Source organism: Microtus pennsylvanicus, chromosome 1 (assembly GCF_037038515.1).
Source record: "Microtus pennsylvanicus isolate mMicPen1 chromosome 1, mMicPen1.hap1, whole genome shotgun sequence".
In the NCBI taxonomy this organism is placed as follows: domain Eukaryota; kingdom Metazoa; phylum Chordata; class Mammalia; order Rodentia; family Cricetidae; genus Microtus; species Microtus pennsylvanicus.
This window is the reverse complement of record NC_134579.1, coordinates 124,606,914-124,630,346: the sequence shown is the minus strand read 5'-3', so window position 1 is coordinate 124,630,346 and position 23,433 is coordinate 124,606,914. Positions and strand designations below refer to the sequence as shown.

Below are 23,433 nucleotides of genomic sequence, written 5' to 3'. Positions count from 1 at the left end.
TCTGCAGTGTGCTGTCCTCCTGGCCAAGACTGTGGGCTACGTCAGTGCCGGGACGGTGGAATACCTGTACAGCCAGGACGGCAGCTTCCACTTCTTGGAGCTAAACCCGCGCTTGCAGGTGGAGCATCCGTGCACTGAAATGATTGCAGATGTGAACCTGCCCGCTGCGCAGTTGCAGGTATGGACCTGAGGATGGGGCCCCAAGCCCTGGGCGGTGCTCCCCAGCTCTGCTTTTTCTACCTGCCTAGAGTCACACTGTTTCATAGGAAGAGTGATGCACGAGTCACGCTTAGGGCTTTGAAGGGGTTTCTTAAGTATACAGCAGACGGGAGGAGGATAAACCCGGACAGCAGGACCGCAGGAGAGCGTTAGATCCGACATGTGGGCCGTCACGAGGGCACCCTGGGGAAGCCTAGGGCCCAAACAGTCTGTAAGAACGTTTGGCTAAGAGTATCCTGGGAAAAACATCTCTCCCAGCTGAAACAGCTGTTCCCACCCCAGGGAACAGTGTGAACACTAGCCTGCTTCAGTGTGAACAGTAGCCAGGCCGTCCTGGAGTGCAGTGTGAACAGTAGCCCAGGCCGTCCTGTAGTCCAGGGGAACAGTAGCCCAGGCCGTCCTGTAGTCCAGTGTGAACAGTAGCCCAGGCCGTCCTGTAGTCCAGTGTGAACAGTAGCCCAGGCCGTCCTGTAGTCCAGTGTGAACAGTAGCCCAGGCCTTCCTGTAGTCCAGTGTGAACAGTAGCCCAGACCTTCCTGTAGTCCAGTATGAACAGTGGCCCAGGCCTTCCTATAGTGCAGTGTGAACAGTAGCCTGCTTCAGTGTGAACAGTAGCCCAGACCTTCCTGTAGTCCAGTGTGAACAGTGGCCCAGGCCTTCCTATAGTGCAGTGTGAACAGTAGCCTGCTTCAGTGTGAACAGTAGCCCAGACCTTCCTGTAGTCCAGTGTGAACAGTAGCCAGGCCTTCCTGTAGTCCAGTATGAACAGTAGCCAGGCCTTCCTGTAGTGCAGTGTGAACAGTGCCCAGGCCTTCCTGTAGTGCAGTGTGAACAGTAGCCAGGCCTTCCTGGAGTGCAGTGTGAATAGTAACCAGACCTTCCTGTAGTCCAGTGTGAACAGTAGCCAGGCCTTCCTGGAGTGCAGTGTGAACAGTAACCAGACCTTCCTGTAGTCCAGTGTGAACAGTAGCCAGGCCTTCCTGTAGTCCAGTATGAACAGTAGCCAGGCCTTCCTGGAGTGCAGTGTGAACAGTGCCCAGGCCTTCCTGTAGTGCAGTGTGAACAGTAGCCCAGGCCTTCCTGGAGTGCAGTGTGAACAGTGCCCAGGCCTTCCTGTAGTGCAGTGTGAACAGTGCCCAGGCCTTCCTGTAGTGCAGTGTGAACAGTGCCCGTGCAGTGTGAACAGTAGCCAGGTCGTCCTGTAGTCCAGTGTGAACAGTGCCTGTGCAGTGTGAATAGTAGCCAGGCCGTCCTGTAGTGCAGTGTGAACAGTGCCCAGGCCGTCCTGTAGTCCAGTGTGAACAGTAGCCCAGGCCGTCCTGTAGTGCAGTGTGAACAGTAGCCCAGGCCGTCCTGTAGTGCAGTGTGAACAGTGCCCAGACCTTCCTGGAGTGCAGTGTGAACAGTGCCCAGGCCTTCCTGTAGTACAGTGTGAACAGTGCCCAGACCTTCCTGTAGTGCAGTGTGAACAGTGCCCAGGCCTTCCTGTAGTGCAGTGTGAACAGTAGCCCAGGCCTTCCTGGAGTGCAGTGTGAACAGTAGCCCAGGCTGTCCTGTAGTCCATTGTGAACAGTAGCCCAGACCTTCCTGTAGTGCAGTGTGAACAGTGCCCAGGCCTTCCTGTCTCCACCTTCCTAGTGTTGGGAATTAAGGCATGTGATCCCAAGTACTTGGATCAAAGGTGTGCACCACCACTACCTGGCCTCTATGGTTAACTAGGTCCTAGCTCCACATTCTGATTTCCAGGCAAACTTTATTTATTAGAACACAAACAAACATTCTCACAGGTGTATATCAAATCATTGACGGAGCCTCTTCCTTCATCCCATCCCCTTTGCCCTCCTTGTTTTAGGGCCTAGCAGACTGACCTGTGAAATGTTTTTTTTTCCCATTTAGATCGCCATGGGTGTGCCCCTGCACCGGCTGAAGGACATACGGCTTCTGTATGGAGAATCTCCCTGGGGAATGACCCCCATTTCTTTTGAGAGCCCTCCGAGTCCTCCCATTGCCCGAGGTCATGTCATTGCAGCCAGGATCACCAGTGAAAACCCGGATGAGGCAAGTGTGGGGCCCTTGTGTTTCATCACTGCAGACTCCCAGGGAAGGGTGGGCCCCTGTGTTTCCATCACTGCAGACTCCCAGGGAAGGGTGGGCCCCTGTGTTTCCATCACTGCAGACTCCCAGGGAAGGGTGGGCCCCTGTGTTTCCATCACTGCAGACTCCCAGGGAAGGGTGAGCCCCTGTGTTTCCATCACTGCAGACTCCCAGGGAAGGGTGAGCCCCTGTGTTTCCATCACTGCAGACTCCCAGGGAAGGGTGGGCCCCTGTGTTTCCATCACTGCAGACTCCCAGGGAAGGGTGGGCCCCTGTGTTTCCATCACTGCAGACTCCCAGGGAAGGGTGGGCCCCTGTGTTTCCATCACTGCAGACTCCCAGGGAAGGGTGGGCCCCTGTGTTTCCACCACTGCAGACTCCCAGGGAAGGGTGGGCCCCTGTGTTTCCACCACTGCAGACTCCCAGGGAAGGGTGGGCCCCTGTGTTTCCACCACAGCAGACTCCCAGAGAAGGGTGGGCCCCTGTGTTTCCACCACTGCAGACTCCCAGGGAAGGGTGGGCCCCTGTGTTTCCATCACTGCAGACTCCCAGGGAAGGGTGGGCCCCTGTGTTTCCATCAGCTGCAGACTCCCAGGGAAGGGTGAGCCCCTGTGTTTCCATCACTGCAGACTCCCAGGGAAGGGTGGGCCCCTGTGTTTCCATCACTGCAGACTCCCAGGGAAGGGTGGGCCCCTGTGTTTCCATCACTGCAGATTCCCAGGGAAGGGTGGGCCCCTGTGTTTCCATCACTGCAGACTCCCAGGGAAGGGTGGGCCCCTGTGTTTCCATCACTGCAGACTCCCAGGGAAGGGTGGGCCCCTGTGTTTCCATCACTGCAGACTCCCAGGGAAGGGTGGGCCCCTGTGTTTCCATCACTGCAGATTCCCAGGGAAGGGTGGGCCCCTGTGTTTCCATCACTGCAGATTCCCAGGGAAGGGTGGGCCCCTGTGTTTCCATCACTGCAGACTCCCAGGGAAGGGTGGGCCCCTGTGTTTCCATCACTGCAGACTCCCAGGGAAGGGTGGGCCCCTGTGTTTCCATCACTGCAGACTCCCAGGGAAGGGTGAGCCCCTGTGTTTCCATCACTGCAGATTCCCAGGGAAGGGTGGGCCCCTGTGTTTCCATCAGCTGCAGACTCCCAGGGAAGGGTGGGCCCCTGTGTTTCCATCACTGCAGACTCCCAGGGAAGGGTGGGCCCCTGTGTTTCCATCACTGCAGACTCCCAGGGAAGGGTGGGCCCCTGTGTTTCCATCACTGCAGACTCCCAGGGAAGGGTGGGCCCCTGTGTTTCCATCAGCTGCATGTTGTAAGAAGGGCCACTTGCTGGTTCCTGATCACCTGGCTGTCTTAGACCCGAAATAATCACATAGAAACTGTATTGATTAAATCACTGCTTGGTCCATTAGCTCTAGCTTCTTATTACTTTATTGGCTAACTCTTACATATTAATTTAACCCATTTCTATTAATCTGTGTATCTCTACATGGCTAAAGTTCCCAGTGTCTATCTCCGTGGCTCCATGGCTTCTCTCTGACTCCACCTCCTTTCTCCCAGAATTCAGTTCCATCTTCCCTGCCTACCTAAGTTCTGCCTTGCTGTAGGTCCAAAGCAGTTTTTTTATTCATTAATGGTAATCACAGCACAGAGAGGAAAATCCCACATCACCTCCCCATTTTTGTTTAAATAAAAAAGGAAGGTTTTAACTTTAATATAGTAAAATTACATGTAACAAAACAGGTATCAAGTAATAATTACAGTTACAACATTTATATATACTTTATCTTTTATTATAACTAAGGAAGACTATAATTATAACTATAAATTCTTCAACTCCATTAAAGACTCCAGAAGGATATAATATTACCTAAGTAAACAGGAAGTACATTGTAAGCAACTTCCAAAACTCTAGAATTGACAGAGTCATCTCGCTGCCTGAACAGTCACCCAAAGTTCTTCTGTATCATTGTGGCAACCATCTTCAGTCTACAGGCCCATAGTATCCAGCAGACTTTTCCACGAAGCAGGAAATTTCAAAGACAGTTCCACCTATACAGGCAGTTTATCTATCACATTTTTCTGTGTCCTGCAGAATGTCTAACAGACTTTTTCATGAAGCAGGAACCCTGAAGGATCATCTCACCTTTAGGCAAGTTCAGCAGTCATTTCTCTGTGGGTCCTGCATGTCCAGTTAAGCAGTCCAGGCAAGAGCAGTTTCTTGCCCAAATGGCAAGGAGCCTCTTCGATGCCCATCTTCCTCTTGAAGTAATTCATACTGCCAGGAGCAGATGTGTCTCATTGTCATGAAAAGTCCTAAGTTATTAAAACATTTTAAATGCCATATTCTGTAGTCTTTGAAAGGTTTGAAGAATACCTACCTATCTGAAATACATCTCTTTATGTCTAGAGACTCTAATAAACATGACTATAAGCTTGACTATTATAGATGACTCTCTATTTACCTATATTTCTTAATTATACATTACATTTTTAAATGAGCTGCACAAATAAAATACCTTAATTAAGAGCAGAAATTTACATATTAACAAAATTGACCTAAAACTTGTATCAATAAACCAAGATCTACACCAATGTAAATCTCTATAGCATATCCTCCTTTAAATGTAAACGAACATTCATAGACAACATTTGGGAATATGTATATAGTTTTGTCCATACTGCTTCCTGCTGATTGAGGGCACTGTTAATCAGGTCTTTTATGGTGTATCCTGTGTGCTAGATTCATCTCAGTCAGCAGTTGGGCAAAGTAATTTTTTGAGGGTGTTCATGGTGACCTTTCAGGGGATCTTATTCCATCAAACCACACCAGTCTGGAAGCAATCCACGTTATTCCACAGGTTCTCATCCTCTGTGGAAACAAGAGAAGAACCTCTTTTCCAAAGCAACATATCCTTAGACTCAAATTTGGAAGTCACTGTTGGGTCCCTAGAGGACAGGCCTTTGCACCCCCACTTGATCTGTTTTGCACTCTTCTTGGGACTTGCTTGATCTATTCCTTGGAGGGTGGGAGTGCTACTTTCTAATGGCCACTTCTTAGGCTAGGATTGTAAGGACAGGATGGAGACGTCAGCTCCAGAGTCTAAAATCCCATTAAATGACTTCCCATTCATAATCAGTTCCAATAGGGGCCTTTCTTTCATATGAGCTACCCAAAAGGCTGCAGTGCCAGATGATCCAAAACCCTTAACACCCCGACTGGACCTGGCTGTATGGTTGGAGGTGTTAACTAGGTGTACCAAGACCAATTGGGCAATACGATCCTCATGAGGAATTACTGTAACTCCTTGAGTAACCGATGTCATAATTTCTATTTCTCCTTCCTTCCAGCATTCAGCCTAGCTTTCCCTGCCTACCTAAGTTCTGCCTTGCTAGAGGTTCAAAGCAGTTTCTTTATTCACTGATAGTAATCACAGCACACAGAGGGGACTCCCACATCAGCTGCAGACTGCCGGGGAAGGGTGGGCCCCTTGGAGGTGACACCAGCACCCAGGCTTCCCAGTTATACACCAGAAACTGAGTGTGGGAGCTGCGTGTCCTGGCTTTGGGCTTGCTGGATGCATGGTATGTGCCAGGTTTCAGGAAAACCTCACACAGCTCCTCACCCACATGACCTCAGTGCTGGCGGTCACGGCGCAGCCTGTAGGGTCAGCTAAGCCCACCCACTCCTGACTCACCATGCGCTTTTCTTCCTTGGTGAGGCAGCCAGTTTGGAGCCCAGGTTCTTAGATTTCTGGCTTTGTACTTTTTGCTTTGGTCTAGTCTCTTAGGAGCCCTGGGCAGTCCCCTGTGGCTTGTTCTTATTTGGGTCTTGAAAGGAAAACTGACTGGCATCATTCTACTTGTCTGCTGCTCACTTGTTCTAGGACTCCCCAGTCTGCTTTTTTTTCTTTTTTTTTTTTTGTTTTTATTGAGACAAGGTTTCTCTGTAGCTTTGGAGCCTATTCTGGAACTCGCTCTTGTAGACCAGGCTGGCCTCAAACTCAGATATCCGCCTGCCTCTGCCTCCTGAGTGCTGGGATTAAAGGCGTGTGTGCCACCACTGCTTGACCCTTTATCTTTTAATCAAAGATTTTGTGTTATTGTTTGAGACAGGGTTTTTCTATAACAACCATGGCTGTCCTGGAACTCACTATGTGGCCCAGGCTGGCCTCAAACTCAAAGAGGTCTGCCTGATTCTGCCTCCTGAGTGTTGGGGTTGAAGGATGTGCCGCTATGCCCAGCTTCAAAGGTGTTTTTAACTGGGCACACTAGTGGGCATCCTGTGAAATTCTGTTTATGTGGATGACATCACTGTGTAATGTTTAAATCATACTGTGTTGGAGGCTTCAAACCAAACACCAGCTGTGGTAAACAGCAGGGTGGGGCATTTGGCCACATCCACAGCACCACATCTTCACTTTAAAAAATCATTTTAATATTTATTTATTGTCTGTATGCATGGGAACCACGGTGAGCATGTGGAGGGCACAGGGCAGCTTGGGAAAGGCAGTGCTGTCCTTCGGTCTTGCGGAGTCCACTTGGAGTAACATCTCTTCTTTTCTGTCTGGTGCCAGGGTTTTAAGCCAAGCTCCGGGACAGTCCAGGAGCTGAACTTCCGCAGCAACAAGAATGTGTGGGGCTACTTCAGCGTGGCGGCTGCCGGAGGCTTGCATGAGTTTGCCGATTCCCAGTTTGGGCACTGCTTCTCCTGGGGCGAGAACCGTGAAGAGGCCATTTCGTCAGTATTTCCTGCTTACCACTCTTCCTTCCTGCTCCCTTCCCTCCTGTTCCCTCCCCCTCCATTCCTGCCTCCTTCTCTTTAGAAGCAAACACTCCGAAGTAGTGTGTACAGGTGTGATCACCCGAGTTTGACCCTAGATCTCACAAGGCAGCTGAAGTTCAAGAACAAAGTCTCTTTGCTGGAGTTTGAAGAAGAGCAGAGAGCTCTCCAAGGCCGCTGGGTCTTGAGCCTGCAAGAGGTCTGACTTCAAGGAGACACAAAATTATTCAAAGGTGTCTAAGAGTGCCGAGAACTAGGCTCAGAGGAGGACGGCCGCTCCTTAAAATGTCAACCTCACAAATCGTTCCGTCTTCACTCTGAGACTCGTTTCTTCTGGGGGTGTCCTGCGGCTCCGTCTCCACCCCAAGCCTGTGACAGTGGCCTGTGCTCCCTGTTTAGTCAAATCCCACCACAATAGTTTCTCAGACTGAGAAACTCACGCTAGCCCAAGGACTCCTCTGCCTCTCCTTTTAAATCTCCCAGCCTTGACAGGGGCCCAGGAAGGTAAAATCGGTTTGTGTTGTTATTAAACATCCCGGTGCAGCTAGGTACTTCTTCTGCCTTCAGGGATGTTTCCTTTAAGAAATATTAGACCAGGGGTTGGAAAGACGGTTCAGTGGTTAAGAGCACTGACTGCTTTTCTAGAGGACCCAGGTTCACTTCCCAGCACCCACATGGCAGCTCATGGCTGTCTGTAACTCCAGTTCCAGGGGACCTGACACCCTCACCAACATGCAGGCAAACACCAGAGCACATTAAAGAGAAGGCATTTGACTGGCTTGGTTGTTTAGCTGCGAGTGTAGCTCAGTGTGGCAGTTTTGGTGGTGGCTTTCCTCTGTCAGCTTAGACTGGTTCGTTTTAATCACGTTCTCTGGCAAACTGAGGCCTTTGGAGAGTGTAGAGGGAGATTCGCAGCAAATGAGACATAATGAACTGGAGGAGCTGGGCCCAGCGTGCTCCAAGTGGAGTCCCCAGGGGAATCTCGAACTGAGGTGCTGTCTGCAGCTGTCATGGACTTGGGAGGGAAACTCCAGCTTTCCCTGCTGTTAGAGTCTAGCAGAGGGAAGCGCTTGTCTCGGATTCTGTGATTGGCTCTCTCATGGCAGTGCAAAAGTCAAGCCACCTGGGACAAGTTGGCCACATAGAAATCCAGGCCCTGACACTGCACCTGTGACCTGTGGACCTCTTCATTTGACCTCACTGTGTCTTTATTTCCTCATGGCTAAAACCTAGATAGTATTGCTTTCCTGCCATAGCTACTCATGGCTCGTGGGGACACTCACTGGCCGGAACCTTCTCTCTAAGAATATGCTCATCCTACTGCCTGTCCTCAGAAACATTCACAGCGGGCCTGCAGCCTTGCAGCTTGCCATGCTGCTGAGCCAGCAGCAACTGACACACCTGGACAGAGCAGCCGGGGACAGTCAGAAGTGGCTCTTCTGAGGACAGGAGGTTTGAATAGGCCAAGGGGAGCCAGAGCCAGAGGGACTGAGCCCTCTTCATGGATATTATATATCATTATGTATCAGGACAGTTAGTGATTGGACCCTGGGGCCTAATCACACAGCAGCTGACATGTGACCAGAACTGCTTTGTGTGGAATGCCTCCTTGCAAACCTCATACTGCAGGTGACAGGGTTATCACCCCATTTTTCAGATGAGGTAACTGATGCCCGGGGTGGTTAAGTTACCCAAGTGAGATTACTCAGCCTATGTGGAGTGGAGACCGAGAGTGTGGTCGTCCCATCCAGACGCTGCGACAAACACATCCCAGACATCCCCAGGAACCATGGGCAAGTGTGGAAACCAACCATGTATCTGTCTCTCCTCTCCAGCAACATGGTAGTGGCTTTAAAGGAGCTGTCCATTCGGGGTGACTTCCGGACCACTGTGGAATATCTCGTGAACCTTCTGGAGACTGAGAGCTTCCAGAACAATGATATCGACACGGGGTGGCTGGACCATCTCATCGCTGAGCGAGTGCAGGTAGGAAGCTGCTCTGCCTTCTTGGGGGTGGCGGAGACCCATGCTTCCCGCCGATACCGAGACATTGGAGTCTTTCCTAGGCAGAGAAGCCGGACATCATGCTCGGGGTGGTGTGTGGGGCCTTGAACGTGGCGGACGCGATGTTCAGAACCTGCATGACGGATTTCTTGCACTCCCTGGAAAGGTAGGGCAGACAGTTCTCTTGTTCCCCTCCCGTGAAAGGCAGGATGGGCTTTTTGTTGTGCTTGGAGATAGAATCTTATTAAGTAGGCCATGCTGGCATCAGAGTTGGATCCTCCTGCCTCAGCCTCCTGAGCACTGGGGTCATACTTAAATGCCAGCATGCCACCCTCAAGTTCTTTGAGGGTGACTCACCGGAGAGCCAGGTGCCTCTCCTCTGGGCTTACCTTCAACACTCCATGGATAAACCTGTACTGCCTGGAAGAGGCCGGGGGTGAATGCAGACAGGTTTGTGGGTGTGGAGGGGCCGTAGGGTGCCGTGAAGCCTGCAGGGCAACTTCCACCTGGATTATCATTTGGGGGGACTGTCCTGTGTGCTGTGGGGTGACAGTGCTGTGACTCCTGCCTGCTAGAGGCCAAGGGAGGCCCATTCCCTGAGTGTCCCACAATAGGAAGGAAGTGCCCGCTCTTGAGAAGCACCATAACAAAGAATGATGTGCCCACAAAAAGTGTACAAGAATAAACAGTAGTGCTTGCACACCTGTGAGTGACAGTGTATTCACAGCCCACATGCTAGAGGTGGCAGCCCTCCCATCTTCCCCTGTTTATATTTCTGTGAAACTGTTTGTGTATCCCAGGCTAGCTCATTCTCCTGCCTAACCCTCTCCAGTGCCAGGTTAATAGGCACCTGCCACCACACCTGACTTCCATGTGGGGCTTTCTCCTAGAAGAGCCCACCATTAAGGTTTTGAAACCATTTTAAGATGCCCCATTCTTCAGTGGGTGCCAGTTCCTCTGGGATCCATGTCCCACACCTTTGATCAGTCTTAACTCTGTCTGGTTTGCCGCTGCCTAGGACGGGTAAACATCCATATGACTGACTGCTCAATGATGCTGGGGTGGGGCCCAGGGCTTCACACATAGGGGTGCCCGTTCTGCCATTGAGTTTCATCCCAGCCTTCTGGGGGCCTTGAAGGATGTCGCAGAGCCCAAGAGGTGCTCTAGGGACCCCCGTTCCCTCCTGGACTGATGCTGTATCTGTCTTCTCCAGGGGTCAGGTCCTCCCGGCTGATTCTCTGCTGAACATTGTGGATGTTGAGTTGATTTACGGAGGCATTAAGTACATTCTCAAGGTAAGGGCACCTTCTCTGCAGGCTCAGCAGTTCCCACTGATGTCTGTGAGCCTGGAGTGGGGTCTTCGCGTGGGGGTCTGAGCCGTGTGTCCCTCAGGGTTCTCTGTGATGTCTGTGAGCCTGGAGTGGGGTCTTCACGTGGGGGTCTGAGCCGTGTGTCCCCTCAGGGTTCTCTGCAGTCAATGACCTTGACTACACTCTGAGTTGAGGAGCGGAAGGCCGAGTGATACCCAAAGACGCTGAAATGTATTTCTCACTATCTTTTATCCCAAAACATTTGTCTGTGTGTAATATAACCCGAGTATGCATGTCGTGAAGGTACGATGGATAAGGGCCAGGTTCAGGCTGGTATTTCTTTGTGACAGACGTGCAGAGTCTGGGCCAGAGCTCACTGTGCACACCTCCCTCCAGGGTCCTAGATCTCTGGTAAGCCATAGTCTGTATTCAGGTGACTTTGTCCATTCAGGTTTCTATAGCAGAATCTATAGTTCAAGGGCTTGTGAACAACAGAAAACATTGCTCACAGCTCTGGAGCCCAGGACATCCAGGGTCAAGGCACGAGCCAGTTCCATATCTCCTGAGGACCCATTTCCTTCCTTTGCTGTGTGCCTTTATGTGGTAGAAGAGGGCAAGGGAGCTCTTTGGAGTTCCTTTAATAATTTTTAAATTGAATTTGTTTGTTTATTCTTTCGTGTGTGTGCATATGTGTGTATGAGAGTACAACAGTGTGTATATGTGAGTGTATATGTGAGTGTGTGTATGTATGTGTGTGCATATGTGTGTATGAGAGTACAACAGTGTGTATATGTGTGTGTATATGTGAGTGTGTGTATGTATGAGTGTGTGTGCATATGTGTGTATGAGAGTACAACAGTGTGTATATGTGAGTGTATATGTGAGTGTGTGTATGTATGAGTGTGTGTGCATATGTGTGTATGAGAGTACAACAGTGTGTATATGTGAGTGTATATGTGAGTGTATATGTGAGTGTGTGTATGAGTGTGTGTGCATATGTGTGTATGAGAGTACAACAGTGTGTATATGTGAGTGTATATGTGAGTGTGTGTATGAGTGTGTGTGCATATGTGTGTATGAGAGTACAACAGTGTGTATATGTGAGTGTATATGTGAGTGTGTGTATGTATGAGTGTGTGTGCATATGTGTGTATGAGAGTACAACAGTGTGTATATGTGTGTGTATATGTGAGTGTGTGTATGTGTGTATGAGTGTGTGTGCATATGTGTGTATGAGAGTACAACAGTGTGTATGAGAATACAAGTGTGTGTGCATATGTATGTATGAGAGTGCAACAGTCTCTGTGTGTGTATATGTGAGTGTGTGTATGTGTGTGTCTATATGTGTGAGTGTGTGAAGGTGAGTGTGTGTATGTATGAGTGTGTGTATATTTGTGTATGAGAGTGCAACAGTCTGTGTGTATATGTGAGTGTGTGTATGTGTGTGTATGTGTGTGTCTATATGTGTGTGTATGTGAGTGTGTGTATATGTGTATGAATGTGTGTATATTTGTGTATGAGAGTACAACAGTCTGTGTGTGTATGTGAGTGTGTGTATGTGTGTGAGAATGTGTGTGTATGTGTGTATATATATGTGTGTGTGTGTGTGTGTGTGTGTGTAGGTCAAAGGTAGTTTTTAGGAGTTGATTCTCTTTCCACCATGTGGATCCCAGACATCAAGCTTAACTTGTCAAGCTTGATGGCAAGCACCTTTACCTCCCAAGTCATCTCATGACCCCAGATCCCTTTTATAAAAGGGTGCTAAGAAGGCCCCCCCTCATGACATATGTACTTAAACCAGGGGTCCCCCTTCCTCCTAAGATCTCCTTTGAGGCTTGGTTTCATCACAGGACTTTGGGAGGCAATACAGTTAGTGCACTCATTCCTGCTGAAGCCTCCAAGCTGCCTCCCCAGAGCTCAAGCGTCAGTCCTTGCAGGCGGGAGCAGACGGCTAGCTCGTGCTCACCCCAGGAGCAATGGGGGTTCTGATGTCCCCACAGGTGGCCCGGCAGTCCCTGACTGTCTTCGTTCTCATCATGAACGACTGCCACATCGAGATTGATGCCCACCGGCTGAACGATGGGGGGCTGCTCCTGTCCTACAACGGCAGCAGTTACACCACATACATGAAGGAAGAGGTGGACAGGTGCGTGCGTGGAAGATGTGCAGCGTTCTCTGTGGGAGCTGAAATGCAGAGCTGGCGCTGCAGGCCTGAGCTTATAGAGAAAGCCTGCTTTCGTTCATTCTGGGCATTCAGAGAGAGTCTCCATCCCGGCTGAAACCTAACAGGGTTTGAGGGTGGGGGTTCTCGGGCAGTTCCCATTTCCAGTCAAACAGATCGTGACAAGCAGCTCCAGTGTCTGCAGGGTAAGTGAGGAGGCGCTGTCTCCCTGGGCCTGAGCTCCCTGGGTCCCACAGCCCTGGGGACAGCATAGACTAGATACACCATCCAGCAGTTGGCCGCCAGGCTACTGTGGGCAATGTGCTCAGCTCGCAATGAGGCTGATGCCACTGATGTCATCACTCCTGGGCTTCCAGCCTATGACAGGAGATGACACAGTGAACAGACAGTGGCAGGCAGTGGCTCTGTGTCCTGATGGGAGGAAGGATGCTGGAAGCTTTAGGCATGGGGCACACTGGGTCCAGATGCTTCTGGCTCCCATTTGCCTGACCATGCTGAGGTCACAGTGGTACGTGGAGGACCCAGGGAGAGGAGGCCACTCAGACTCTGGCCATGGATAAGAAAGTATGGGTTGTGTGCATGGGTTAGAGCCCATTCCTGGAAGTCAGGTCGGTTAGGGGACTCCTTTCTTAGTTCCCAGAACATTCAAGATTCTTGTGTGCGCTGCCTAAAACCTGACTTCTCTACATCAGTTAAAGGAAGGATTTAGGATTGGTTAAGAGTTATTGAATAGTATTGATTGATTGATTGATTGATTGATTGATTGATTTCTGGGGAATTATGTCAGAAACAGAAACTAGTTTCAGCCACAAGAAGTAAAGACCCTAATGCCTCACAGAGGGCGATGGAGTACCTGCCCTAGGAAAGGGGAAATTCCCCTAAGTCTGGCTCCCTTGCTGGGCCTCATTTGTCTCCCACTGTCCCTGCCCTCTAGTTACCGGATCACTATCGGCAATAAGACGTGTGTGTTTGAAAAGGAGAACGACCCCACAGTCCTGAGATGCCCCTCGGCTGGGAAGCTGACACAGTACACAGTGGAGGATGGAGACCACGTAGAAGCTGGGAGCAGCTACGCTGAGATGGAGGTGACCAAAGAGCCAGCCCCGGGGCTGTCCCTGCCCCTCAGCCATCAGGCCTCGCCTGTCCTTGGCCTAAACTTGTGATACTCAAAGAATACTTTTTAAAAAGAGCGCTCAGATCACCCACATCTCCTGGAAGGAGTAAGAACTGCCTAGTAATGGTGTTGACAATGATTAAAACCACAAGCCAGAGCTGACCGGGCACTGGCCATCCAGTGGGTGTTGATCTAAGTGCCTTCACCTATTTGTATTATTATTATTTTTTTTTTACTGTGCTGAGGATGGACCCTAAGACCTAAAGCATGCTAGGCAAGCATTCTACCTCTCAGTTACACCCCAACTGTGTCTACTTTTATAACTTTTATATACTTTTATAATTTTTTTATAACTTTTTATAACTTCTTTTTATACTTTTATAACTTTTATAACTGTGTCTACTTTTTTTTCATGAGGCGGGAACACACGTGATTCCCATTGTGTGCATGCAGAGATCAGACCCAGGAAGGTGAGCTCAGGATGTCTCTTGAGAGCATACAGAGCCTTGCTGCAAGCCTAGCCTCCACTCTCTGCTGTGAGAGAGGCAAGTGGCTCTTCAGGAGAGCCGCCCTCCTGCACGGGCTGGCTTGTCTGTCTCGGTTATTCTCAGGGGACTAGCTCCCAGTTTTCTGATAGAGACATCAAGGCTCAGAGACAGGAAGGCGAGTTTTGGAATTCACAGGGATGGTGGATGAGGCAGACAACCGAGCAAAAAGCAGCATGGTACCGTGACCTGCAGTGGTGTCGTGGTCACAAATCTCATGTCTTCTGCACCTTCAGACACAGGGTTAGGCAAGTGAGTTGCAGGGTTGATTTCAAGCAGGTGCTTCATTTTACAGAGCGGTCTCCAGAGGGCGCCCTCCCCCACGGGCCTGACGTTAAATGCCTGCTTTAGACAGCTGTGGGTGTAGAGGGACGCCGAGAGCCCCGGGGTGTTCAGCAACGGGTTGTGTTCTGAGAAGTGTGTTCCTGGACAACTTTATCATGTGGACATTGTAGATTGTATTTGAACAAACCTGGAAGGTGTCATTTAGTCACTTGAAGCGTTGACATGACCTCTAAGCATGAGACGCTTGCCAGGGGCTGCGGCCGCCAACAGTGAGTGTCTCAGCGTTAAGTGTGAGTGCCACACTTTACCAGACAGGTCATGCGGCAGCTCATTGACACTTGTGTCACCACAGTTTGGACGTGCATGTGTCTTGTGGCACAGCCATCATCTATGTACTGTGATTGGCCAACAGTGTCACTATGGTGCGCTCGACTCTGTACTGACGGCTGGAGGTAATAGGACTTAGCAGAGTTTCTGGTAGAGAGGATTTCTTTTGAAAATAGTTAAGGGGGCCTGGAGGTGCAGTCCAGCAGCGGGGTGTTTGTCCAGCATGCATGAAGCCCTGGGTACCACGCTAGCTCCACAAATCTAAAGGAAGCAGTTTCTTGCTGTGAAATGGGCGGCACAAACACCCGCCTCTGGCTGCCCTTGTAGATGGAGACCATTCCTGGATGGTGCTCGTGCCTGGTGCACAGCAAGGTGGAAGAAATGATGGGTTTTTTGTCCTGTGCTTGGGTGGTGCCCAGAGATGGGCTATCGCCATGACGCACCCCCTGATCCAGTCACTGGAGGAGCGAGTCTGGGTGCCAGCACCAGGGAACTCTGACCTAGTTTTCCTTCTACAAAACAGGTGATGAAGATGATCATGACCCTGAGTGTGCAGGACAGTGGCAGGGTGAGGTACGTCAAGCGCCCAGGGGTCGTACTGGAGGCCGGCTGCGTGGTGGCGAGGCTGGAACTCGATGACCCTTCAAAAGTGCATGCGGTATGTAACACGTGGTCCCGCAGCTCTGGGCCATGCGGTTTGTAACACGTGGTCCCCGCAGCTCTGGGCCATGTGGTTTGTAACGTGTGGTCCCCGCAGCTCTGGGCCATGTGGTTTGTAACACGTGGTCCCGCAGCTCTGGCTGGCCCAGAAGCTCCTACTGTGTCACCTGTTGAGGGAGAGCAGACTGGAGTCTCTCTGTTCCTGGGCCTGTCTGTGTCATTTGTAGGCACGCTCAGCCCTGGTGACAATGTAATTGGAAGCCCCTGGCAGCCATGCCCCTGTCTTCTCCAATCCCTTTACAGCTCTTCATCCCGCTTGGAGCAAAGCCCAGGTTCTTCCCAGGACCCAAGAGCCAGAGAGCTGCTCCCAGTGACTTTAGGGCTTTCCTTCTATCCTTGGCATCTTCAGGAGTCCACACAGGCCTCCCTTCTGGAGCCCGTTCCCTCCACCTGGAAGGATCTGCCCCATGAGTGCCTCGGCTCACTCCCACCCTAAGCTGATCGGTCTGGCTTCTCACCCAAGCCCGTGAAGCTGACTTTTTTCTTTCATTGCTGGGGTTGACCCCATAGTCTTGACCCTCCCTGCTTGGCAAGCTCTCCAGCATTGAGCTGCATCCTCAGCCCTTAGATTTAAAAAAAAGATTTTTATTAATTGCTGTTATTATTAGTAGTAGTAGTAATAGTGTGTGCTTTTGTGCCATTGTGTGGGAGTAGAGATCAAAGGACAACTTTGGGGATCGGTTCTCCCCTACTTGCATGGCAAGCGTATACCTGCTGAGCTATCTCACAATATATGCTGACAAGGTCCTGCAGCTCAGGCTGACCTGGGCTCACCATGTAGTCTGAGTTTGAATTTAAGGTCTTTCTGTCTCCACATTCCAAACTGTAGATGTATCCCATCATGCCTGGCTCCGTGAGCTATCTGGGACTACCTTTAAAATATGATTTTGTTCATTTAATGTCTGCTATATAAACCAGATTTTTTTTTGAGACAGGGATTCTCTGTAGCTTTGGAGCCTGTCCTGGAACTAGCTCTTGTAGACCAGGCTGGCCTCGAACTCACAGAGATCTGCCTGCCTCTGCCTCCCGAGTGTTGGGATTAAAGGTGTGCGCCACCACTGCCCAGCATAAACCAGAGTTTATATCTCATACAGCTTTAGATTTTCAGGATTACAGATCCTACAAAGAGTTTTCCTATTTTGTGCACCCAGTTTCCTATTATTAATTCAGTGATATTTATTACTAATTACTGTTCATGTAATTTCTATTGTGATCATAAGCTCCACTAATCACAATGGATCACTGCTGATGTGTTATTAACTAACATACATACTTTACTCAGATTTTTAAGATTGTGGTTATTCTGTATAACTTGCTATCCTCACCCCTCTGTGTGTGTCCACGTGCTAGGGACAGAACACAGGGCTTCCCGCATGCTAGGCATCATCTGCCACCCAGCTCCCGCACCACCCCTGCCTCTGCCGTTTTGAAATGGGCCATTCAGAGTGTCAAGCCTACATTGTTGAGCACCCATCACCACTGCTCAGAACCCTTTCTTTCTTATAAAACTAAAACCATGCCTCCTAGATACCAACTTTTTATTCCCTTCTTGCCCAGCCCCTGGCAACCTCTAGCCTGCATTTCCCCCCCGGGATCTGACTGCTTTAGGTTTCTTGGATGGCGGGAACCACACAGTTCTTGCCAGTTTGTCACTGGCTGGTTTCACTTAGTAGATAGCTCAGGGGTTGTGTGTGCATATTATGTCCAAGGCCCTAGGTTCAAGTCCCAGGGCCACATAAAAAAATGGGGCTGGAAAGGTCTTGCAGAGGACCTGGGTTTGATTTCCAACACTCACGTTGGGCAGCTCACAACCGGTGCTTCTGGCCTCCGTGGGCACCTGCACACAAATACACACAACTAAAATAAATCTTATATTCAGAATAAATTAAAAAAATTTAAATCACATTAAATAAGTCAGACATGGTGGCACAGGCGTGCAATCCCAGCGGTCAGAAGGCTGAGGCATGAGAAATGTGAGTTCGAGACTGACCTGTGCTGTGTGGTGCAACCCCGCTTCAAAACCAAACAGGGACGGGCGGTGGTGGCGCACGCCTTTAATCCCAGCACTTGGGAGGCAGAGGCAGGATCTCTGTGAGTTCGAGGCTGACCTGTGCTGTGTGGTGAGACCCTGCTTCAAAACCAAACAGGGAAGGAACCTGCGAAGAAAACCAAAAGAAGAGTCAGGAGATAATCTTTATCAAAAGGAAAATCAGAATAAAAATAAAACCCCTCTAAAATTGTTTGGAATGTAAGTTGTCATATGTATGCCATTCACAAAGGGGATGTTGTGAAAAGCCTGGACCCAAACTTGAACTTATTAAGGATGGGTTCCCAGGATGATGTGTCTCTTGTTCTTTCTCAGGCTTCAGATGAGTAACTCAGAGGTTTTTGGGTCAGTCTTTTGCCTTGGTCTGTCGTGACCCGTCCTTGTATCTCAGAGACCCCATGGTTTGTCCATGTCGTGTCTCATCACGGGCTCTTTGGTCTGTTGTGACCCATCCTCATGTCTCACCAGGCGCAGCCATTCACAGGGACACTGCCTGCCCAGCAGACCCTGCCCATCCTCGGGGAGAAGCTGCACCAGGTGTTCCACAGCGTCTTAGAAAATCTGACCAACGTCATGAGTGGCTACTGCCTGCCCGAGCCTTTCTTCAGCACAAAGGTGAGGACCAGCAAGATCCTGGTGTGCACAGGGCCCTGTACTCAGCCAGGAGGGTTTCCTGTCTGCGTAGTCGCTTTGGGTGACTTAAGCGACTCTCTTCATTTCCACTGTGAATGGGGTAATCATTCTGCCTGCTTGCTGTGGCTGTCTCTTAAAAAAAAAAAAGAAAGAAAAATAGCTAAAGAGGGAGAAGAGGTTGCTCAGTGGCCCTGGGGTTGAGAGCATGTATTAATTGCTCTTCCAGAGGAACCAAGCTCAGTGAGTTCCCAAGCTCATAAATGCCTGTAACTGCAGCTCCAGGGATCGAATGCCCTCTGCTGACTGCTGAGGGTACAGCATTCACGTGCACACCCCACGCGCAGACACAAACACATGAACATAACTTTAAAGTAATAAAAATAAACTAAAAGAGAATACAGGTGAAGAACAAGCTTTGTATTCTGCCTGGCGCCAGTCAAGTGCCCACAAGCGTTATCTTGTCATATGACCTTATTTGTTCTCCTGTACCACACTGGCTGTCTAGTGACCCAGGGAGGGACACAGGGGCTTCTGTGTGTGGAGACTTGAGCAGTCCACTCCAGACTGCTCCAGAGGCTGCTGGGCTCCTGCATTGGAAGGTGTGGCCTGGGTGGGTTGAGTCGGGTAGGGTGCCCCTGGCCGATGGAAGTGCCCACACGTTTGTAAGGTGGTGGCTGATGTCATTGTCCCTCTGCAGCTGAAGGAGTGGGTCCAAAAGCTCATGATGACGCTCCGGCACCCATCCCTACCTCTCCTGGAGCTGCAGGAGATCATGACCAGCGTGGCAGGCCGCATCCCAGCACCCGTGGAGAAGGCCGTCCGCAGGGTGATGGCCCAGTATGCCAGCAACATCACTTCAGTGTTGTGCCAGTTCCCCAGCCAACAGGTGCATGCCCCAGCCGGCTCCGGCCAGCCACACCTATGCTCACTCCCTCATCTGGCTTCTTTTAAGATGGGCCAGCATCAAATGTTGTGGGCCCGTGCTTTCTTTCTAACTTCCGTAGGACTCCAGCACATTCTCCCAAGGGTCAGGCCTCACTCCAGCGGCTCAGGTTCAGGGGGGTGTGTTACAGCTGCAAATCAGACTAGCTCAAATCATTAGCTACAGAATCTTGTTCCTGGGTCACAGGTTTTGGAAGTCCATAGCTGTAGGCCTCATGCACCTTGGGACTAGAAACCATCAGCATATACACCCCATTCAGATAAAACTTCGTCATCCTTTTTCTGGGCTGTCTAGTTTATTTTCTGCTGATGAGCAAGTCAAGGTCACTTTCTCTCCCGCCTTCACCGTTCCTTCCTGCTGTCCTCACCCGTCACCCCCCACACACCTCTGCTGTCGGAGAAGCCAAGTCAGGCCGTTTCCAAAGGCCAACAGCTCTAAAGGTTGAAACTTTTGTTTTGTTTTTTGCAGTGCTGGGCCTCAGGCATGCTAGGCAAGCACTCTACTACTGAGCTACACCCCGAGCTCCTGAAGGTCGGAATATTGTTCAGCCACATCAGAGGGATGGCATTGTGATTCTCGCTCCTACACGGATGAGCCTTAGGCTAAGGGAAAGGAGCCGGTCAGACACGTTGTCCTGAACAGGCAGTCAGTGTAGAGAGGAAGTCAATTAGTGGCCTTCAGGGGAGGGATGGGGGAGGCAAGGAGAGGAGAGCGGCTTCACTGAGCCTGTACGTGACAACTGGAGGAGGAACCAGTTCTGTCCTGACCAGAACTGATGAGGCCCCATGGAGAGAAGGGTGCATTTGGGACATTTCTGAAATTTCTCAGTTTTAATTTTCATTAAAAATCCCTTTTGGGGGCCCGTGAGATGGCTCAGCAGGTGGAGACACTTGCCAAACAAGCATGGTGCCCTGAATCAGATCCTCAGAACCCACATAGGGGTAGATGAGAACCAGCGTCACAGTATCCCCCGACCTCCTTGTGCGCCGTGGTGCAAAAATCCCCGCACATGCCAGGTACACACACCACAACAATTTTTAAAGGGAACATACCAATCACATGAATTTTCATATAAAGACAGGACCCTTCCCCCTCCTGCACCCACACTTTTCTGAGTCCTCTCAGCAGGGAAGGGAGAAAACATTTCCTTCACTCTCTCTTTGTGTGAATGTTGTCATTCTGAGCTCCTGGGTCCCCAGGGAGACACTGACGGGGTGGGCAGGGCTGTTATGGAGAAGCCAGGTGGCTTGGGTCTTCGAGCACAACCAGGCTGGGACCTCCCTGGGAGCCTGTGGGGGTTTCCCGTGATATTACCCAGTGGCCGCTGGATCCTGTGGTTGGCAGTGGTCTGACCTGTTTTGTGTTCTTATCTAGATAGCCACCATCCTGGACTGCCACGCCGCCACATTGCAGCGTAAGGCAGAGCGCGAGGTCTTCTTCATGAACACACAGAGCATCGTGCAGCTGGTCCAGAGGCAAGTGCATCCTTCAGAAGCCGGAGTAGCTGTATGAAGCCCTGGCTCATCCCCCAACACAGGGAGGGAGAGGCGGAGAGGAAATCCGTCCCGTGTTTAGAAATATGATAGAAGAGGAAAAACACAGAGGAATACCACATTGCATTCTGTTTCGAAAAGGAAGGGAAATTTACAAAAAGTATTGGCAAACATCTTCAAGTTTGACTTTTTAAAAAACATCTTTGTATGTTACATAGGTCATTGGAAATTTTTGTTTTGTAATTAAAATATACTAAAATCAGCTTTCCTCTTTTTAGGAGCTCGACTCTTAAGGTTTTTCTCTTCTTTCTGGCCTTGTCTGGAGGCTTAGTCTGGAGACTGGTACAATCTGGTTTCTGGTTTGATGGACAAGTCATAGTTCCGCTGACATGCCTAGCTAGAACTAAGTCTGTTCCATGGTTCTCCGGGCCGGAGGAGTTGGAGTGTACCCCCCTTCTTCCTCCTCCTCCTCTTCTTCCTCCTCCTCCTCCTCCTCTTCCTCCTTCTCCTCCTCCCCTCTCTCTTTCCCCTTCCCTTCTCCTTATTTCCCTCCTTCCTCTTTTTTATCTTCTTGCTTCTCCTCTTGCAGTGCAGATTGCAGCCATGGCTTTGCACATGCTAGGGACAAACTCTACCACTGAGCTATGTCCCAGCTCTTGCTTTTCTGAGACATGGTCTCCCTGTATAGTGCCACCCTCAAACTCGAAGTCCTTGTAGGAAGAGTGCTCTTGCAGGCATGGGCCACTACGCCTGTGCTTCCCTTCTTAAAGGTGCCACAGCTCTAGCTGAGCTATTTTGGGGTTGAGGAGGTAGTGGGCATAGTGACAGGGCAGCTTCTGGTCCCCTAGGTACCGCAGCGGGACCCGTGGCTACATGAAGACGGTGGTACTGGACCTACTGCGGAAATATCTGAATGTGGAACATCATTTCCAGCAAGGCAAGAGATGCTACCCACCACTGGTGACAGGCACAAACTCTGGGCAGGGCAAGGGGGACGTGCCAACCTCACCCTTCTGGGTCTCTTGTCTCCCTCACAGCCCACTATGACAAGTGTGTCATCAACCTAAGGGAGCAGTTCAAGCCGGACATGACCCAGGTGCTGGACTGCATCTTCTCACACGCACAGGTGGCCAAGAAGAACCAGCTGGTGATCATGCTGATAGTAAGATGGGGACCAGCACCGCAGGTCAGGGTGGGGCAGAGGCTTTTCTCCCTCTTCCTTCTTCTCCTCATCTCCCTCCTTTTCCTTCCCCCCTTTTCAGTTCTGGCGTGGAACCCAGGTCCTAATCCTGCTAGGCAATCCTCCGTCACAAAGCCACACCCCAAGCCTAGTCCCAGTAATTTCTAGGTTTGGTTGACCTAGCTATATGATGTTGCCATTGCTTACAGTCTGACTGCACAATAAAGCTTTATTTGTAACAGTAGGCAGTGACACAAAAGACCTGCTCTGTGCCAAGCCCTCTTTGTTGCTTTAAAGATTTATCAATTAGTTTTAAAGATTGTATACTAAATTCATTTGATTATTTTTATTACTGTTGTTGTATATGGCTCAGGTTGATCTTGAACCCTTAGCTAGAGAGCCCCCTCTGCTTAAGGTTCCTAAGCAGTTGGGACTGTAGAAGTGCACCGCCCTATGCCATTACTGCTAGGTTCTCTCCAACTCCAAGGGATGTGGACTGTTGTCACTGCCCTTGACAGAGAGCTGGAGTTTCAGCTTACTGACGTGGGTGCCAGGAATCTTACTCGGGTCCTCTGTGAAAACACCATCTCTCCAGCCTGTACGAAGTGCTCTTTGGATGCCGGCTGGGCCTCTTGGAAAGCCCAGTTGCTGGACAGCAGCCACAGGGAGGGGAGGAAGAAGCAATGCTACAGCTGTCTGACCCTATTGGGACTTGAGAGGGAGAGAGTGACAGGCTGTTCTTGGGATTCCACAGGAGCGAGCGTCTAGGTGAGAGGTGACTCAGCCTATAGGTAGCAATGTGTCTTAGAGGACAGTGTGGGCTAATTCGGGTAGTGGAGGTCAGCGGCTTAGCAAACCTGCTTCCTCCCATCACAGACCTCTCTCCAGTGGCTGTCTAGAGACCCCTTCTTATGGTCCCCCAAGCCCTTCTTACAGCGAAGACGCACGAGGAAACAGGCCATGTGCACACAGTACCGTCTGCAGCAAAAAAGCTCCTCCCTTGGCAGAAGGAAGGCGTGCATGGTCAGGGAGATGGCTCCCTCAGTGGATAGAACATGTGTTGTACATGTGTGGGGACCAGAGTTTGGACTCCCAGCATCTGCATAAAAAGCTAGTGGATGTGGTGGCCCACTTGTAATCCCAGTGGAGGTGGAGATAAGGGATTCCCCAAGGCAAGCTGCCTAGGGTACTAGCCAAATCAGTGAGTTCCGAGTTCCAGATTCAGGAGAGACCCTGACTCAGAAAATACAGTGGAGAGCAATGGAGAAGACATATGAGGTGGTCTGGTCTTGTTCCCACATGCATGTGTGCACGTGTGCATGCTCACACACACACACATATAGTACACATATAGTACATGGTAAAGAGGTCTGCTGTATTTCCCTTCCCATCAGATGTGAGGGTCCATGAGTCAGGAAATGAATGTGTGACGTGAGTGAATGAGAGGCGGTACCCATGTGACAAGAGGTAAGGGCTTTTTAAAAGCTGACTGGCTATGTCCAGAGAGTCGAGATTAGACCTCCACTCCTGACCAGCCAAGTGCTGGCCAGATCTCCAGCA

At 50.4% G+C, this 23,433-nt stretch overlaps 1 protein-coding gene across 3 annotated transcripts in view; it reads left to right on the top strand.

Moving 5' to 3' along the window:
- Acacb (acetyl-CoA carboxylase beta) overlaps positions 1-23,433 on the top strand; it is a 125,982-nt gene that overhangs the window by 65,561 nt on the left and 36,988 nt on the right. For all 3 annotated transcript variants that reach the window (XM_075983013.1, XM_075983023.1, XM_075983003.1), the window contains exons 11-24: positions 8-178; positions 2,116-2,277; positions 6,885-7,048; positions 8,926-9,076; positions 9,157-9,260; positions 10,308-10,389; positions 12,405-12,550; positions 13,521-13,671; positions 15,381-15,515; positions 18,093-18,239; positions 18,955-19,143; positions 20,575-20,675; positions 21,542-21,630; positions 21,731-21,855. In XM_075983013.1, coding sequence (XP_075839128.1) covers positions 8-178; positions 2,116-2,277; positions 6,885-7,048; positions 8,926-9,076; positions 9,157-9,260; positions 10,308-10,389; positions 12,405-12,550; positions 13,521-13,671; positions 15,381-15,515; positions 18,093-18,239; positions 18,955-19,143; positions 20,575-20,675; positions 21,542-21,630; positions 21,731-21,855 — 1,917 coding nt within the window. The remainder of the gene's footprint in view (positions 1-7; positions 179-2,115; positions 2,278-6,884; positions 7,049-8,925; positions 9,077-9,156; positions 9,261-10,307; positions 10,390-12,404; positions 12,551-13,520; positions 13,672-15,380; positions 15,516-18,092; positions 18,240-18,954; positions 19,144-20,574; positions 20,676-21,541; positions 21,631-21,730; positions 21,856-23,433) is intronic.